An 18,349-nucleotide genomic window follows, 5' to 3' on the forward strand; every position below is an offset into this window, starting at 1 on the left:
GAGAGGAGAGAGGAATCCATAGAGGGCACACAAGGCTACACCTATGGGCCAGTCAAGTAACATCAGCACAATGAGTCAAAATATTCCTCGCAGTTGCAGTCTGCCATCTGAAACCCAAAGACATGGAAAAGAAGGGTTAACTTTGACTGCAAGTGTGTCTCGAGCGATATGGATAAAACTCTCTTCTGTTTGTAAATCTCATTTTAGGGGGAGGAAGACATTTTCAGCGAAGAAAAATCTGTTTCCTATGTTTAACAAATGTCTAATGTAACAATTATCAAGTCACATATGCCTCCTGGGAAACTTTCTAAGGAGGGTAGGAAAATATCAGATTTGCTTTAATGAGCAGTTTTCTAGAGAAAAATGACTAGGATGCAAAGTTTGAACAGAGCTTTACAGAGATAAGTTGCAACATTCCTTCAACACTTGAGAAAATATGGCTATAGATGAAGAACACAATTTTAATGTTTGGAATATAATATGTTTGGTATGCAATGTGTTAAGAAAACCCCAAGTTGCAGACTGTGTCTGGACCACAAAGCTGCAGAACTACTCGGGTTGTCAACAGCAACCTAAGGAGACCTTCCATTGTGCATTCTTTGGCTTAATGAGAAACAGGTTGCACGCAACTAGTACCAGGTTAATTGAGTTTACATATCTGCTGGTCTTCTCATTATCACATACTCTCTGTGCTGAGCTTTGAGACCAGGAGCTTTATTTAACAGATCCATCAAGCCTATTATCCACCAAGACTATTAACAGTTACCTCCCCAATGACTGAGATGTGTTGTGACCTGTCAGAGCATTTTATTTCTGCCTTGTTCATTCTTTCAGCAGTCTGGAAAACTGCAGATATTATTATATGTATGAAAATGCTACATAATCCAAACCACAATCTGGCATTTTCTACTAGTCATATAAAATATCCAGCAGCTAAATAAACAAATAAACTGATCATACCCAAAGCACTTGAACATTTCCCAGTGTTTCCTTTTTAATAATTCATAACTGAGATTTCATGGTAAAATTACTAACTGCTCAGGAAATTATTTTAAAATTAAAAGGTAAACATTTACTATGTGTGGTATTATTCAGCCTAATGAGCAATCACTGTGGGTGGCATGCTATTATTGAATTAAACAGATTTCTTTAATTCAGATGCTAATAAAATAGATGAACAACATGGTAGCTGGCACTTATTTGAATTCAGGAAAGGGTAAACAACATAACAGAAAATAACAGTAACTTTGGATCTGTGGGCAGCCTAAACAGTCCCATTTCTTTAGCCAATCTAATTTAAAATATGACACTAATATATGTGCACATCATGTTTTGATTAGTGAAAACTTTTGGAGGAGAGACCTGGCATATCCTAGAGATATTAAAAATTAGTCTCCCCCTTCCTTCCATGACAGGGACAGAGAAATAAGTAAGGCTAAAAAAGTTTTGCAGTGATCTTACAGAAAACCCCACTGTGCCCTGTGGAAAAGAGTTCGTTTTGGAACAGAAGTACAATAGAAAGAGTAAAGAACCAAAGGGGGAAGAAAACAAGTCCCAGAATCCCTATGGGAAGGTTTCTGTTTGTATCAGTTATCACTTCAGATATTCCTCAGGTCCTCCGATTCCCTTCATTTTGTCTTTTCCATCTTTTTGTTAGATAACAAGAACACTCTAATATTTCTAAGGTATTTTCAGTCTGTATTTCTGTTACCACGTTTGCTATTTTTTTAAAGAAAGTTTACAATTGCTGTTGTATAGGCAGCTTTTTATAATTAAACTACATTTATGCTTCAGAAAACTCTGGTAAAATCCACTTAGGCTGTATTTAATCACATCAGAATGAAATGCTGTAAGATATTCTAAGTAACTTCCTTGTTACCTAGATATCTCAAAGAAAGTCTTAGCCACAAAATAATTTGACCATTTAGTTTAACAAAACATAGCCAGTGTAAATACATGGTGATCTGAATTATGCCAAAATTAAGTCTGAATTTTGTCTGTGTTTTTTTCACAGTGTATATGAAGAGGTGTAGGGGTTTTTTTCATAATTTTTTTTCAGCACTGAAGTTGCTAAACAAATATTATGGTTGAAAATTTAACTATATGGATGTCATGATATTCACAGTCATAACGCTGCTGGCAAGCCTGACAGCTTGACAGCTGAAATTTTCAACACCCAGTCAACTTAAACAGAAGAACTAATTTAAATAAAGAAACAACACAGGACTAGCAAAACATTTGTACCATATCTTTAGTCTCATCTTTGCTGTGCAAGCTCTTGAAATTCAGTTGCAGATGGCTATTTTTTTCTTCTATTAGAAAATAAACAGGCTAATCTTCACTCTGAATATGTACTCACTGAAATAATACTGCAAATTAGTGCTCAATTTCTGATTGCCTTTCATAAACAAACTAGTTAAATAGCTAATTAAAACTGTCTTCAAACATCTCAGTTGCCAATATATTCAAGAAGTCCTAAATCTGGCTTCAAGCTAAAACAAGACAAGAAAGTATAGTCTTTGTTGTTCTACTGAATGACTTCCCTGTTTCAAAAGGATTTTACTAGGGTATCTGAAATGTTGGTGGCCCACAACATTTAACCGAAGCACTATAAATACATTCAAGTATTTTCTCAGAGTTGCCAAAAAGATTGTTCTGGATAATTGTTCCTTATTGCCTAGATTGCTGATTTGAAAAGGATGCTGCAAGACTCACTGTTTTGTTGTGTGAGGTTTTGTTGTTTGGTTTTTGTTGGTTTTGGTTTCTTTTTTTCCCATCTATTGATATCTACACAGCCTACAGCTAGATCTGGAAAACAAACAAACAACAACAAAAACCCAACCAAAACCCACCAAACACACACAAACCACAACCTCTGTGACTACAACAGTATGTAAACATCAAAATCTGAAAATCTGCACATAACTCCTGCCAAAGGGTTGTGTGGCTCATGAGAGACCTTGATGTATGTGGCCTAAATTCAGAGTCAGGCAGCAGCAAATTAGGTTACTGGCAGTTTTACAATTTAGGCCAATTACACTAATACAAATTTTGAGTTATGAGGACATTAATTTTTTTCATGTTACATCCTTTACAGGCATACTATATCCAGTCCAAAATGTAAGCAAATTCCCCTCAACTGTGTAAGCAGTGCGACCATGTCCAAATTGCAAAAGGCTGCAGCAGAAAGCAGCAAAACTCAGCCAGCTAACAGTTACCAAGTCAGGGGAAAAGGGTCCTGCTACCAGCAAACTGCAACAGTGAACCCATGTCAGAAGGCGCAGGGGAAGGTTCCCACCCAGGCTTTTCTGCTTGATGTGAGGAACAACATTTATTCTGCAGGCGTGAGAAGAATAATGAACACCAGACAGTCCCCTGCCTTTTCAAAGGAGACAGGCAGCCTAAGGTGGAGACAGGTGCCAACTGGGAAAATATTTGATCAAAGCAGATTAAATAAAGGCTAAGGACATCCATGACAAGTGAATCCAACAGCAACCAGTGATTCCAAGATTCCTGTAATGGTTTTTAGCTTTGGGTCCCTTCAACACTCTCACAGACTTAACTGTTATCTGCTAAGTCTTTTCAAATGGTGCTACTCTGAAGTCAGCATTTGAGAAATTCCAAGCCCAGACATCACTTATAAATGCTCTAAGTGGGCTATTAGTTACCTAAACTTTCTTGCTTGAATTATTTGGGATAACGTGAAAGAAAGTGTGGAGAGCAAGCTCAGTGAGTCAAATAGTGACTTCATTCTCAGATAGGTAATTTCCAGCCTCCAGAACAGAAATCCTGACACACAGCAATCATCTTTATATCTGGTAATGGCCAATCTGCCTGCACACAGATACTGCTTTATTACTAGTTTGTCTCCTTACCACGTGTTCCATTGGAAGGTTTTAATTCTCTTCCCAAAGATATGAACTCCCACAGTGAACAGTTATTCTAAGAAGCAGGAGTTTCTTGACAGGTTACAGTCAAAGTCAGTGTCCTGAAGTTACTGTGAAGGTTCTCTCTTCAAAAAGGGGAGCACTTCAGGGAAACAAAGTAGAATTTTAGTGTAAGAAGCACCACACAAAAGACCAAGATCCATTAGACACGTGGTGAAAGCGTGACGCAAAAATATGCTAGTGCCTTTTTTCTCTTTTTGCAATTCTATTAAAGATCAAATAAGATAAAGAATGGAGTCCACGAAAAAAATGAGTTACTCAGAAACATTTCTCAGCTTTGAGTAAAACTAGCAGGTGCCCGAAACATGGTCAGTCTGAACAAGGAAAGCTTTTCCTGCATCTTGTACCAGGACAGGAAAGCAGGGCATTGAGGACAATTTTAATAGCTTGTACTACATGAAGGTCATAGTGAATCATTCATTTCTGTTTCTAGGGCAGTCAGTTTTCAAAACCAGAACTCAAGTGGTACCGCAGGAAGAGTTCAACATCCAAATATATTAGAGTTTCAAGTTCTCATTTTGTGTGAAATTCCAAATTTTAAAACATCCTTTCAGTGCTAATTGGACCAAATAATCAGATTTTGTAAACACTGAAATGTGGTTGTGTTTTTCTGGAATTTTGAATACTGTCTTTTACTTTCTATCACTTGTTTTGACTTTCTGACAATACACAGTTCATGTAAGGGAAAAGTGCACTATTAAAGCCAAGTGCTTGAATTGCTTTTGTTTGGTACATATTTAAAAACAAAGGAAGTGCAGCATTTAGCTAAACTAATGTTGTGGGAGAAGTATTGATTTGGAAAACTTATTATCAACTGCAAATAAAGACTTCAGCTTCAGTAAAGATTTTTATCAGTCAAAGGATAGCCTTCTGATAAGCAAAACTCTCATCTCTTGAATAGCTGTTTAAAAAAATGAACAAAATTGAGGCATTATTTATAGCTAGATGTTATACATACATACACACACACAAGTATTAATATATGTGTATATAAACAACAACTGATACAAACATAAGACTAAGATGAAACTTGGGCACAACAATGTGTAAAGCATAAATAAGGGAATGCAGACCTGAAGTTTCTTGAAGAATATTTCCAACAGACAAAATGAACAAGACACAGCAGTTTGGTAATAATAAAAGTTATGGATATTCAACTTTAGTCATTATTAGGTTTTAATTTAGAGCCATACAGAAGCAACATTTAGATATACATGAGTTCTATTCAAGCTTAGGTCATATTTACGTACATTGGAACACGGCAATTATTTGTTTAATTCTGCTCGTTTCCAGAGGTGATCAGTGATAGACAGCAAGAGAATTCTTCTGCAATTGGGCTGCCTTTTTTTCATTTCCTGTTAGTCTTGCTTCAGTGCTCCTGCGTGTGTCCCCAGCACAAGAGGATTACTGGTATGGCGCTTCCTCCCCTCTCTGACTCAGCATGCAAAAACATGTGGTCTGTCCTATTTTAGAAAACATGATATTGCCCGACAGGACATGACTGCTACTGCCAAAAATCACTCTAAAAAAATAGGGTAAGTCTGTACTGCTGTGGATTAAGGTCAGAAACAGAATCTTCATGCCACTGTACTGAGCTTCTCCCTATCCACTTCTCCCTGTTCCCCTGAATGACTTCCTTTACAGTAGTTGAGATATGTTATGTCCCTAATGACTGTCCCACCTAAAAATAAGTGCTCTTAACACACAAGAGATGTCAGGGTAGCACAGCGGGATGCTGAAGCGTCTCTAGATGCATAGCAGGGCTTCTCTTATGCTGGGGTGCAGCAATTTAGGAATTCACACTTGATAAATGGAATAAAGGCGGCTTCTTTTTATCTCTTGCAAATGGTGCCGGAATTGATATATTCCTGACTCTTATTTGGGTCTGTAGTTTATTCTTTTATGCTGTTCTCTGGAATCATAAAATGCTAATGTTTCATTGAATGAACACGTGTAGTTGTGTATGCTTTTTCACTGACATTTATAGATGAGCTATGTAATTTACAGCAGCTGGCTCAGCTTTTTGCTTGGGTCTACATTTTCTTAAAAGCCTCATACAGAAACATACTCTGTTTACTCTGATAATGTTTCTCAAGCAGAAAGATAATGCCTGAACTCTGTAAAGTTTCTTACCTATAGCAGCAATAACTTTTCTTCACCTTTATATTGTTTTCCAGATATAACAATACAGCAAAAGGTTTCTCTGCACTACACTTACGGGATGCTAGTACTTGATTCAAAAATCCAGGTCCTTGCTCTTTTTTTCAAGGTGAGTGATGGAAGCCAAATGAAACATACTGTTTTTCTTAATAGAAACATATGACATTATCACTGATATGGGCTAGATTAAGCTGACTAAAGCCATGTCAGAGCAAGGCCCAGAGAAATAATCTATCCTTGCTACCCTCACAAGAGTGGGGAAAGATCACTTTCTCATTACAGTACTTGCATTTATTTAGTCTGCTGAAATATTACTATCTACAAACTGAGAGGCAGCAGTATTGCAAGTATTGTTTCTCCCTCTTTTCTTGCATCCTCTTCACTGCAGTAATTTTGGAGATGCCTGTGTTGGCAAGGGGGAATTTTATTTTGGAAGTTTGAATACTATCCTAGGAATCTCCCAAAAGTTAGGAAAATACATGGACTTACCGAGGATGATTAGCTGTGTCTTTTAAGAAAGGTCTTTTCCAATTTGCGACAGAAACAGCATTCTTTGAAAATGTGTTTATCAGCGCTATAGCGCATAAACATTACATAGTTATTGGGCTTTTTTCGACAAGTAGCCAAGCAACCAATCCTCTGAGAAAAGGAGCTGTAAGAGAACTACACTTGAGAAACTACTGAGCAAAGGAAGCACTAAAGGGCATAAAAACAGACTCCAAAACTGCCCCCAAAACATTCATTTTCTATTGATTGTTTCTACTGCGAGGATGACCATGTTTGGCAAAGGAAAGGACACTGCCATATGTCTTAATGGCACTCACAGCTTCTTGACTGCTGTGGTTGTGATTCATTTGTTGGCCAGGATGTTTGCTTTTGTCTGCTTGTTCTACAAGTTTTCAAGTGTTACCTAATTCTTGTTTCAATGCAATTGTATGTCATGTTTATCCAGTATGTCATCAACATCGCCTCTAGGTCTTCTTTTAAAAAAGAGTTCTGTGATTTCAGAGAATAAAACTGGTCTCTTTTGTCCTGTCAGCAAGGCCATTCTGTCAGGAAAACTTCTCCTCATAAGAATACTTTCCTTCAGGACTCATATCCTTTTCTGTCCCAGAAAACTGCAGAGTTCCATGGCAAGAGGGAGGAGAAAGGGCCAGATGTTTGTTTCCCTTTTGAAGGAAGTTAGAATCCATCTTATCCAACACGTAGAGCAGCATCTGGTACCCACTGTTACAGCAAACGCAAGGCAGACTAGGAAAAAGGAACAGTTCTATCTTTTGGAGCTTATGGACATATTCATTATTGTAAGCCATTTATTGAGACCTCCAGCTTGTCTCTTCCCCTTAGCAAACATTGTCCTGAACTTTTTAGACCTAACATATCCAGAGTCTTGGCCACATTGTCAAGCCATTCCAAAGTCCCATACATACCAAAGCAAAAGCAAGCCATGCTCTGAGAGCATCACTAGGGCGTTTTCTCTGATCAGACCTAAACCTGCACTTACTGCATTATTTCAGTCACAGATGGAAAGGGGTCTGTATTTATATAGTTCTAACTCAGCTATGTATGGATGACAGAACCATAAGTAAATTGCTCTTTCCCTGTGTTTTTCTGGCTACTACAGAAATGAACAGTACATTGAATTACAGTATCAATTTTACATGAGCACAATATTAGAGTCCAAGCGTGGAGCTGCTTCTAAACTAGTCTCTATTTAAATAAATGCAGAAAGTAGTGTCCAAGCTGTTTTACAGGCTTGGTGTAACAGAGCAAAATTAAGCAATTCATGGAAGCATTGCCTTAATAAATATGAAGAAAACCCACTAATAGTCCTTTAGTTTCACTCAAAAAGTCCTTAGTAATTGTAGGGTTTTTTCCTTGTTATTGGCGGAGGGGGGGTGTTTGGTTGCATTTTTATATAATACAGCTTTGGAACAATAAAGTGATTTGTATATGTCTCTTTTTAAAAATTTCAATACATTTAGTTTAACAACTGGATCTTGCTGTTCACTAGAATAAAGGGGATGCTAAATCCCAAGTAAATATCGTCATTGGAAAACAAACAATGTAGATCAAAATGACAGTTTTAAGACTGCTTCATTTTTCCTACTTACTCTTGCTTGTAAGAAATTGTAAGTAGAACATAAAACCTACATTGGTGTAAAAGATAAAGTTCATTCTTCACCAAAAATAAAAAACAGAACTGAAAAGCTTTTGGGGAAAAAAAGCTTCAAACCCCTAATTTTGCACTCCAAATCAAAGCCTCAAGAACTTTCTCACCACTGCTACAAGAAAAACACGATTTTCCAGACTTCTGAAAATACATTCTCCTAACACTATCATGTCCCTGAAAACAATAGAGTTCAAGTTTCTGCACTTTTGCCAGAAACAACCCTCACTACAACTCCACTCACCATTTTAGGGCAATACTGTAGTCTCAGACAACTCTGCACTTGGCTGTTGTTCTGCGAGGACTGAGCCACAAGTGACCACACGCACCTGGCACCCACAAACAACCCAGCATCGCATGGGCAGGTGTGGTCACACACCAACAGCAAGACTTCATCCCAAACTGTGCACAACTCCTAAAGGTCTTCGCAGCCCCTTTCAGCTTTGGGTGCTTGCTGATAGGCATTCCATCCTAATTACTGATAGAATCTCTGTCAGTTAAATTACCTGTTTTGGAATAACAGCTCCAGAATCCTTTTCCAATTCCTAAAGTACCATAAATAATTGTCAGACTCAAATATTTCTAGAAGATAGGCTGGAAAATAAAGATTACAACCCTAAGCTAGCTGCTTGTGGCCTGAAGACCCTGTATTATTTGACCCTGCATGAACATGTGAATGCTGCTGCATGAAACTTACCACCCAAGCATTCAACACTGTGATATCTGTTCTCCCAAGGCAGACAATTTGGTAATAAGCATACTCCCTTGCAATCAAAACAAGCAATGAGAGGACACACACTTTGCTCAAATTATTGGTTTTCTTGTTTTAGAAAACTTCACTTCAGCAAATGAAAAATGTAAGAGAACACTGTGTACCCATAGCAAGTATTAGGATTTGTTACTCCTGAGCTCCCCTCCAACTGATGGGGGGCTGAGGAGAATGATTTCAGGGGGAGGGGTAGATGAGATCTCAGCACAGACTCTCGAGTATGCAATAGATATGTTTCATGGAGCTTGGCTTATTTTACACCATTTTTTTTCTCATACTACAAAAATATTGCAAAAAATAAAGAACTTCAATGCTATTAATAAAAGCTTTTAAGTTAATTATTCTCTAGTCAAATTAGTGAGGAAATCCTTTTGGCAGCTTCACAACTGCAACACTTGAAAACCAAATATTTTCCCTTTGACAGCAATAAAAGGTGTTCCTATGGTTATGGCTTTGTTTAAGAATCTACTTGGAAATTCTTAAGTCTCATTGAAAACCATGAATAATTTGCCAAGTTGGCAGGTACTCTTAAAGAACCAGGGAAAACCTTTCTCTGATCACTTTATGAAAGATGCACACTTGGAAGTTACCCTAGAAAACTACTCAGACATTATATCATTAATATCAATATTGTATGTTTTGCAAATCCTGCATTCAAGGAATTAGTTTCATTTTTCTTCCTCATGTGTCTTTGTCCCGGGCAATTACTGTGCCCTTTTAAAGGAAAAGAAATTTACTTCAAAGATTAATTTAAAAAACAGTGCTGTTGAAAAGCTGCATCTCCTTCTGTAAATAACCATCAACTAAAAACAGGAGCAGAAGTCAACAAGAAATTGCTACAAGTACCTGGACCTTGTGAAAATCTGCAAACCTGCTAACAGCCCAGTTCAATAAAGCTTTAAAACATTTCCAAGTCCCATGGTAATCCACATCTCTCAGACATACAATTAAATATCTTACTGAACTTGAGCCTATGCCTAAAATACCATCTCAGTGTATAAGAGCACAGCTCTGCTTAAGGAATTCTCCATTGCAAAATGGAACTATGAAGGGTGTCTGACCAATATTGAATGTAGTTATTCAGTGACGTTTAATGGATAAACTCTGTGCCGGAATTAAAGGTCAAATATTCAAAAGTGGTATAAAAAGCATCTTTACTCAACAACTTATGAAAAGGAAATTATGTATCATTTGAAGCCATTAAACAAATTACATTACTGATACTGACAAGAACTCAGTAAAATGTTTGCCAAACATTTTGCTTGTCCACAAAGCATCCAGTGAAAAATATATGAAACAGGTCACATTACACAAGCAACCATTTTCAAAAGTCAATGTAAAAATAGCAATTATATTTCTAATTGCTTTCTTCCCTGTCTATTTTCCAAAGCATGTAGACGTAAAACATCATATGGGTCACTTCTCAGTCTCATTCTCAGGTTCACTGTCTCCACTATCACTGTCTCTTCCAGGGTGTTCTGGCATCGTTCGATGTTCATCTGCTTCGCCCACTTTCAATTCTCCTTCCTTTACAATTTCTTCCCCTGCCTTATTTTCTTCTTCTTGTTCTACATCTTCCTGCATGCCTTGCACGTCACCTTCTACTTCACTCTCTTGAGTTTGAGTAGTTTCTGGTTCTTCAATCATGGCAGGTGGGGGCAGTAAACGCTAGATGATTAAAAAAGAAAGGATTTTCAGTTTTCACAACGAATATATCTATTTGGGCATCTATTCCTATTTTAGCTTCAATTGTTTTATTTAGGATTTTGAAAAGATAACAAGTTAACAAAGACTTAAAATTTAGAAGATCTAGGGACTTAACCGCTATATAAAAAAATTAGGGATGATCTTGGCTCAGATGATGGTCTTATTAGACACTTTTTTTTGCCTGGAGAGGGTGTGAAAAACTTCCAATCCAAGGAGATCAAACACATTTCATTATCCCAAACAGAGACAAGTAATAGGGCTATGGTAGATCCCTACTTGGAGCAACCAGCACATTCCTACTGAAATCTCAACTATTACCATTTCAAACCTCTAGGTATGTTTAAGCTGCTTTTTGAGGCCTTTAACGGGCATGTCTTTAGCAATTAATTCCAGTAATTTCTCCTTGAAACGTCTTATAAAATACTGTGTGAATGTTATCTATACAAGTTTTACCCATGGCTGCAAATATAGAACAATGCCAGTTCCAGTAACAGTTAAAGCAATGCTCAGCTATTTTTCACATAAGGCTTCTGGAAAGCTAATTTAGTATATTAAAAATGTTCTGCTCACAACCAAAAAGGTAGTTTGCAGAACATTATAAGCATCAACAGTAGCCATATTACAGACTTTGGAAAAAAATACCAAGAATACAGTGAGCTGAAGAGTATGGATGAAAGCTACATAACTCCAGGCTGTGCAGAAACACTCACACTAATTGCAGCCTGACATTATTTAATGACATGATGGGTATTTCCTTGGATTATTGTGAAATGAAAGCTCGATAAACCTTCCATGGATGACTGTTTAGTTTTGTTTTGCTTAAAGGCAACTTGCTTCCCATGATAAATTAAGTATTTAATTGTAGTGAAGTCTTATCTTCAATTAGATGACACTAATATCACGAATTTCTGACAAGCATAGGCAAATCTATGAAGCAATTATGATTACCAGAAGAGATATGAAAAGCATTTCTAATAGACTTCGAAGTTATCCTACTGCTTTCTAGAAACCATCTGTTCACAGAAAAAGCGTATTTCAAAACCAGAGATCCTTTACTTATAAAAATATATTCTTGATGCATGAGACATTCAGACTTCTGTGATTTAGTTAGATGCATGTTGTGCTTTGTGACTACTACTGTTTAGACTAGTGAAAAAGAAAAGGCAAACTATCATGTTGTACTAAATAGGGTAAAAGAAATTTAATATCTACTTTTTCCTTTGCAGTTCACTTTTTGGCTTTTCCTGCAAGGACAATGTGATTCTCTGCCACAGTAGGGAAACGGCAGTTTTGTAACTAATGGATAAGATTAGGATGCTGAAAAGAATACCTGGTATTAGCAGAAGGATCAGGACCATATTTGATTAAGGTGTCAAGTAAACCCATCTTTTGGTAAAATTTAGATGCTATCACTGGCTTTTCAGGACATGTATTAATTTCTCAGTTTCCCCATGGCTATTCACTTCCATCTGACAATCTGCATCATTGAGATCTCCTACTGTATTAGACAAACTGGCTCCAAAACATGACTTGTCGTGTGCTTATAGCAATGGCTTTCTAACAAAACAGGAGATTTTAGTAGTGTCACTCCTCTTTCCCTATCCCCTTTTCTCTACAGTAGACAGATAATTAGAACACTTCCTCCAAAACAGTAAGAAAGTATCCTGTCCTCTTGGCAAAGACTTTTTCTGGGTGGCAACTTGTGTCAAATTTGGTTGAAATGATGCCCCTCAGAAAAAAAAATAAAATTTCCAAGATACACTGGATAGAAAATTTTTCTCAGCAATTCTTATCTGAAAGTCTGACATTCAGTTAAAGGAGAAGTTTTGGGTTCTGATCTCTACTGATTACACTGTTCCACATTAGATGAAACAGTTAGTGGCAGAAGGAAGAGGACAGAGAAACATCCTTGCATTAAAGAACAAAACCTGTATCTCACAGACAAGTACTTTGGACTAATCTGTCCAAGGACACAAAGCTATGCTCACACACTCTTCCCACAGGTAAAACAGAGTGAGTAGCATCCTTTCACATCATTTTTTTTCCACTTGTGGAAATGCTTCAGAAGAGCAAAAACCAGCAGGGAAACTGAGTAAAGGCAGCTTTCTGCTCAGTATACTACCTAAACTACCTTAAAGCTCTGGCTCACATATATAAGAAGTCAAGATGTTTCTGTTGGGTTCTGAATTCTGCTTAAGGAATTAAACCCTGACAAAATTAGGTACAGAAGCGAGAAAGCATCTACCACTGCTTCCATCCCCATGTTATTCTGCTTGGTGCTGAACTAGTGCTGAAGAAAATTGCTCCAGAATAAAAATGCTACAGCTGCTAACCAGCCTGGATAACACAGTGAGCTAACATGGTTAAAACGGTTCCAGGACACGATCTGTTCTTTCTACACACTGCAGGCTTGGCATGAAAACCTCTGTTACAAAACATACAAAACATTATTGCACCATGCAGTGGTGCTATAATACCACTTGCTGCACTGCACCTGAAGCATAACACATAAGTTTACTTCAATAACGCACGGACTAGTTCTTTAGTATTAACAATGAATTCTAGGGTCCAGGCAGAGCCATGTCTAGCACTCAGCACCAATTACTGCTGGTTTTGGGGCCTTAAATCGGGACTCAAATTACTAAAAGATCCAGCTCTTGCTACTGCAAGATTTTAAAGACCTCAATATTCTCACTTCCGGTCATAAAAACTTCCTGAATTTTACACATGACAGCAACAGTCTCAAAACTCAACAGCATCATGTGTCGCTTACTAAAAGTTTCATTTTAAACGTACACTTTCCAAAAATCAGAAGGTCCTTACCTGCTGATAGTGGCGTGTGCTCTGTATCATGTGCATATACATATTGTACACAAAGTTAGCCATTTGAGGCATGTTCTTAATAACATGTATTTGGTGAGATGGTCTTTCTCCATTCTAAGGAAGGGGAAAAAAAGCAGACATGCAGCAAACAAAGCAAAGCAACCATAATTTAACTATATTAGAAAACAAAAACCCCAAGAAATTAAGTAATGATTTTTAAAGAAAAAAAACCAGCTGAATTATTTAGCAAAATAGAAAGTGTAGGTCTTATTATACTTTGGGGAACTGGATTTATCAGGATATGGCAATCCAATGATGACATTTCAAACCCAGAAAGGCTGGGTTCTGATGCCTATTCCATAAAGTATGTTTTGGGCTTGAGTCATTTAACATATTCAAGTCACAAATAGTTTACAGTCAGGTTAGGACTTAGCCTGCTTGTCCACTGAAGTCCAGCTCCTTCTTGCTCTCACCCACTGACCACACACTTTGCATTCTTTGTTGCACAGTGGACTTGAGAGTTTCAAATGAAGGGCTCTCTTCCAAACTTGTCAACAGCACTTAAGGCCAGGGAACGATATGTAACTGAATTTTGGGCTCCTCCTTTTTTTTTTTATTTAATTGGTTATCTTGAATTACTCAGTCGAGTGCAATTTTACCTCTTTTAATGAGAAGCTACTAGCTTTGCATGGCTTTTTTTTTTTAAAATAACATTATTTTGTTTCATTACAAGACGAATATGTAACATACTAAAAACTTACCTATTTAACACAAAAGAAAAATACTGGATCACTTACACTGGTAAAAATTAGGAAAAAGCAGGCACGACACAGTTACGCTGATAACCAAGTTTTGTGGAAAAGTCAGTTAGAAACAGCTACGTGCACATAATGATAAAACGTAACACTAGGGACATGATTATCCAAGAGTCACTGGTTTAGCAGAGAAGACAGTCCCAGCTCTTACAGCCCACTCAAAAAAAGTGAGCGAACACACACTCTCCTTACAGGTAACAAAATTCAGAGCAGCTGTTCCTACCTGTCTTGTTGTTGGGAAACATTCTGTGGGAACGATCTGGAGGTGAAGTGGTCGAGCTGTGAGCTGGCTGAAAGCTGGAGTTAGCTCAAAACAGTTCTGAAACAGCGATACCCGTGCAAAGATATAAAGCCCGAGCCTGGCTCTTGACATTGCAACAACTAATCGTCGGACATCCCTTTAGAAAAAAAATAAAACCAATCATGTTCTCTTTCATAGATGACACAGTTAAAATAAAAATAACTAGAAGTACACAGAAGTCTGAATTATAGGAAATATAAAACCACCTGTTAAAATGCTATTTTGTCTTTAGTTCTTTTTCCCCCTACACACTGTTTCAATAACTACCAAAGCCACTATGTATGAGGGTTCACTGTACCAATAACAATATGAAAAATTACCCTTTACTATTTTCCTAGTCTTAACAGGTAAAGATTTACATTGAGAACAAGTCACAATAGCACTTATATATCCCTGAATGAATAAACACGAGTTTGAATACTCTTCTAATTACTGTTGATTAGACAAAGCTTCCTCCACCTCACCACAAAACTGAAGCGTGAACATTTTAATCTACACATCATAATGCAATTTATGTAGCAATTAAACACTTCTGATGCAAAACAAGCTAAAACTTGACTTATAGGAAAGAATCTATGAGAAAATTTAAGCCACATTTGTTCAACAAGCATTACATTCCTGCCTTTCTACTAGGGTGAAAGCAAGTTCAGCCTATCTGCAGTAATATGAACTAATTATAGCGTAAGACCCATTATTAAAGGATAAAGTGGTTGTGAAGAGGGTACCAGACAGTCATAAAAGGAGTTGTTTGGACTTCATTCAATATATAGCATCACACTTCATTTCTACTGCATATTGAAATAATTGAACACTTTTGTATGAAGTACTATAAACATCTTTCAGATACAGGAAACATGTAGTTTAATGACATTACAAGAGAATCTTCTTACATACCTAAGGTGGCCAACAGCTTTGGTACGCACTAGTGAAAGGAGAATATAATCATTTTGTTGACCTTGGAATCTGTCCACAGTTGTTACCTATAGAATCAAAGACCAAGAAAAAACCTCCATAGGTTAATCTTTGTCATTTCAATTAAAACGGGACACCAAAACTTTAACATCATTTTCATATTGAAATTACGGTAAACGTGAAGAGTAAGGAGAATGCTTTAACTTTGTTATAGTTAGTCTCTAACCAAAAATCATCAACCTGTTCTTTTTGGGACATGTTGGGAGGAGCTTTTATCTGACTGCATGCTGTTTCTTTCACATTTTCATTCAATTCAGACAGCTAACAGGGGGGTGCTAAGAACAAAAGACTGTTGAAAGATACCAGTTTTATAATACAAGCTTTAACCATGTTTTTCATGTTTCATCACATTCACCATCATACGTTTGATAAAATAATTTCTACTCTGGGTGGATCTTCCTAAAGGTGTGGGCTTTTGGTGGTGGTGGTTTTGTTTGTTTGTTGTTTTTTAAAAAAAAATTGTTTGAGTTTTTTGGTGTTTTGCTTTGGAGGACAAAATAAATGACAAAGAGTTATTCTGTCCCTTGTAGTCTGTAAGCCATTCCAACTTCACAAACTTCACTCCGTATGTCAAATTACAAGCAGGCAGGAATGAGGGTACTACTCTATGAAATTCTATAGAATGTAGGCTAATATATGCGCAGTTAACCAGGGAGTACTTGCACAGAAAGCTGTGAATTTACTGGGCCACCAAGATGATCAGAGAGCTGGAATACCTCTCCTGCAAGCACAGGCTGAGAGAGTTGGGGTTGTTCAGCCTAGAGAGAGAAGGTTCCAGGGAGACCTTACTGCAGCATTTCAGTACTTAAAAAGAGCCTATGAGAAGGATGCAGACAGACTTTTTAGAAGGGTGTGTTACAATAGGACAAGCGGTAATGGCTTTAAACTAAAGGAGGAGAGATTCAGGTTAGACATGAGGAAGAAATTTTTTTACAATGAGGGTGGTAAACACTGGCACAGGTTGCTCAGAAAGGTGGTTGATGACACATTCCTGGAAACATTCAAGGCCAGGCTGGATGGGGCTCTGAGCAACCTGATCTGGTTGAAGATGTCCCTGCTCATTGCAGGGGGGATGGACTAGATGACCCTTGAAGGTCCCTTCCAACCCCAACTGTTCTATGATTCTAAATCCGTGTGTTCTATAATATGCCAATTTAAAAATAAACAAACCAGAACCACTCCAATGACTGATATATCTTCAAAGTCACCTTATTTGGCCGCCCAATGAGTGGATTATTTCCACACCGCTGATTAATGACATCGCGGATCAGGTGTTTCTGTCCGTTGTACGTTGTCAGGATACTTATCTTGTCTGCAGGATAACCAAGCAGGCACATGTACATGAAGAGTGCCACAACATACTCAGCTTCACCAAGATTCTTAAGTTTAAATAGGGAGAAGAAAAAAAAAAAAAGGTGTTACTCAACTTGTAAGGTTGGAAAGAATAAAACCTCTGACATTATCATGTCTTTGGACAAAAATCTCAGCACTGAGAGAAATGTCTCTAGATCTGATGTTTCTCTGCTCATTTGATAAAAGTCTTTTTGAAAGAATACAAGAACCACAAGCAGGTTTCATAACTTTGTTCTGATTCCTCTTCAGAGGAATCTGCTGAAAATATCTACAGCAAAATTGCTGTTAGTCATCAATTGACACTTTCCAATATTTCTTCAGAAGCTTTCAGAAGTTTTATCCCAACAAGGTTAAATTCTAAATATTTAATAGTCCTTTGATACAATAATTAAACGTTAAAACACTTAAATTATATTTATGGACTACTAAATATTCACATATTTGCATCTCAATGCATTTATATGCTTATAGCTGTCTGCCTTAAAGTAACTGCCACTGTAACTGTATTATTACAGAACACAACCAATACAATATTTCATTTTTCTTCCTTCTTAAATGTCAGATGCTGAAAAAATCTGTTACGTAAAACTGTGGAATTATTATATGTTAAAAAGTATTAGAAGTTTATAATCTACAGATAGCCGTATTCTAATACAAGGGTTTAAAAAACACTTAGTGTCAATATAACATGGCTTCAAATAAGCATGCAAAAGAAGTTGCAATGATGCACTGTCCAGTAAGCTGAAAGTAAGAACCAGTTCAACTACAATAACTAAACTCCTTTCAGCTAATTTGGAGACAGACATCTGGATTACCAAATCCAGTTACTTCTGCAGACCATACCTATTCAATTTCAAATGACCAGCTGTAATTTTGTAACTTTTTTTTTTTCCTGTCCATCCCAAAGCATCACTCTTTTGGCTATAGGAAGTTTTGTCCTATTTCCAGACTGAAGTTATTTGTAGCCTATTTAAATCCCTTTTCTGTCAACAAAAAATATCTTTCAGGTTAAAAAGTTGCTCTCAATTGCTGACATTAATTCCTGCTTTAATTATACTGGGAATCTTATCCCCACTTGGTATATATTTGACTAGGCTGGACATACCAGCCTCATTTATTTTTTTCATTAAGTGGGGTCTGCAGGCATATCAAACACTAGTGGGTGTAAAGCTATTCTACAAATTTCAATCCCCTTTAAGTCTGGAAAGAAATGCCCAAATTCACAAAGAGAAATAACACATGGTGGCAATGCCATCAACATACTCCATTAATATCTCTCAATACTCAAGATCGTGAAAAAAAGACCCAACCATATTAAGTATTAGAAGAATT

General features: G+C 37.1%; 1 protein-coding gene across 4 annotated transcripts in view; it reads right to left on the reverse strand.

Annotated features, from left to right (window-relative positions):
• Positions 1 to 10,190: 10,190 nt before the first annotated feature.
• The window catches only part of AQR (aquarius intron-binding spliceosomal factor), a 54,046-nt gene continuing 45,887 nt past the window's right edge, over positions 10,191 to 18,349 (reverse strand). For all 4 annotated transcript variants that reach the window (XM_080344623.1, XM_080344624.1, XM_080344626.1 and 1 more), the window contains 5 exons: positions 16,873 to 17,043; positions 15,587 to 15,672; positions 14,615 to 14,789; positions 13,577 to 13,690; positions 10,191 to 10,714 (listed from right to left, as the gene is read on the reverse strand). In XM_080344623.1, the coding sequence (XP_080200749.1) occupies positions 10,463 to 10,714; positions 13,577 to 13,690; positions 14,615 to 14,789; positions 15,587 to 15,672; positions 16,873 to 17,043 (798 nt within the window). In that variant the 3' untranslated portion in view covers positions 10,191 to 10,462. The remainder of the gene's footprint in view (positions 10,715 to 13,576; positions 13,691 to 14,614; positions 14,790 to 15,586; positions 15,673 to 16,872; positions 17,044 to 18,349) is intronic.

This window comes from Nesoenas mayeri (genome assembly GCF_963082525.1).
Source record: "Nesoenas mayeri genome assembly, chromosome: 5".
NCBI classification, from domain to species: domain Eukaryota; kingdom Metazoa; phylum Chordata; class Aves; order Columbiformes; family Columbidae; genus Nesoenas; species Nesoenas mayeri.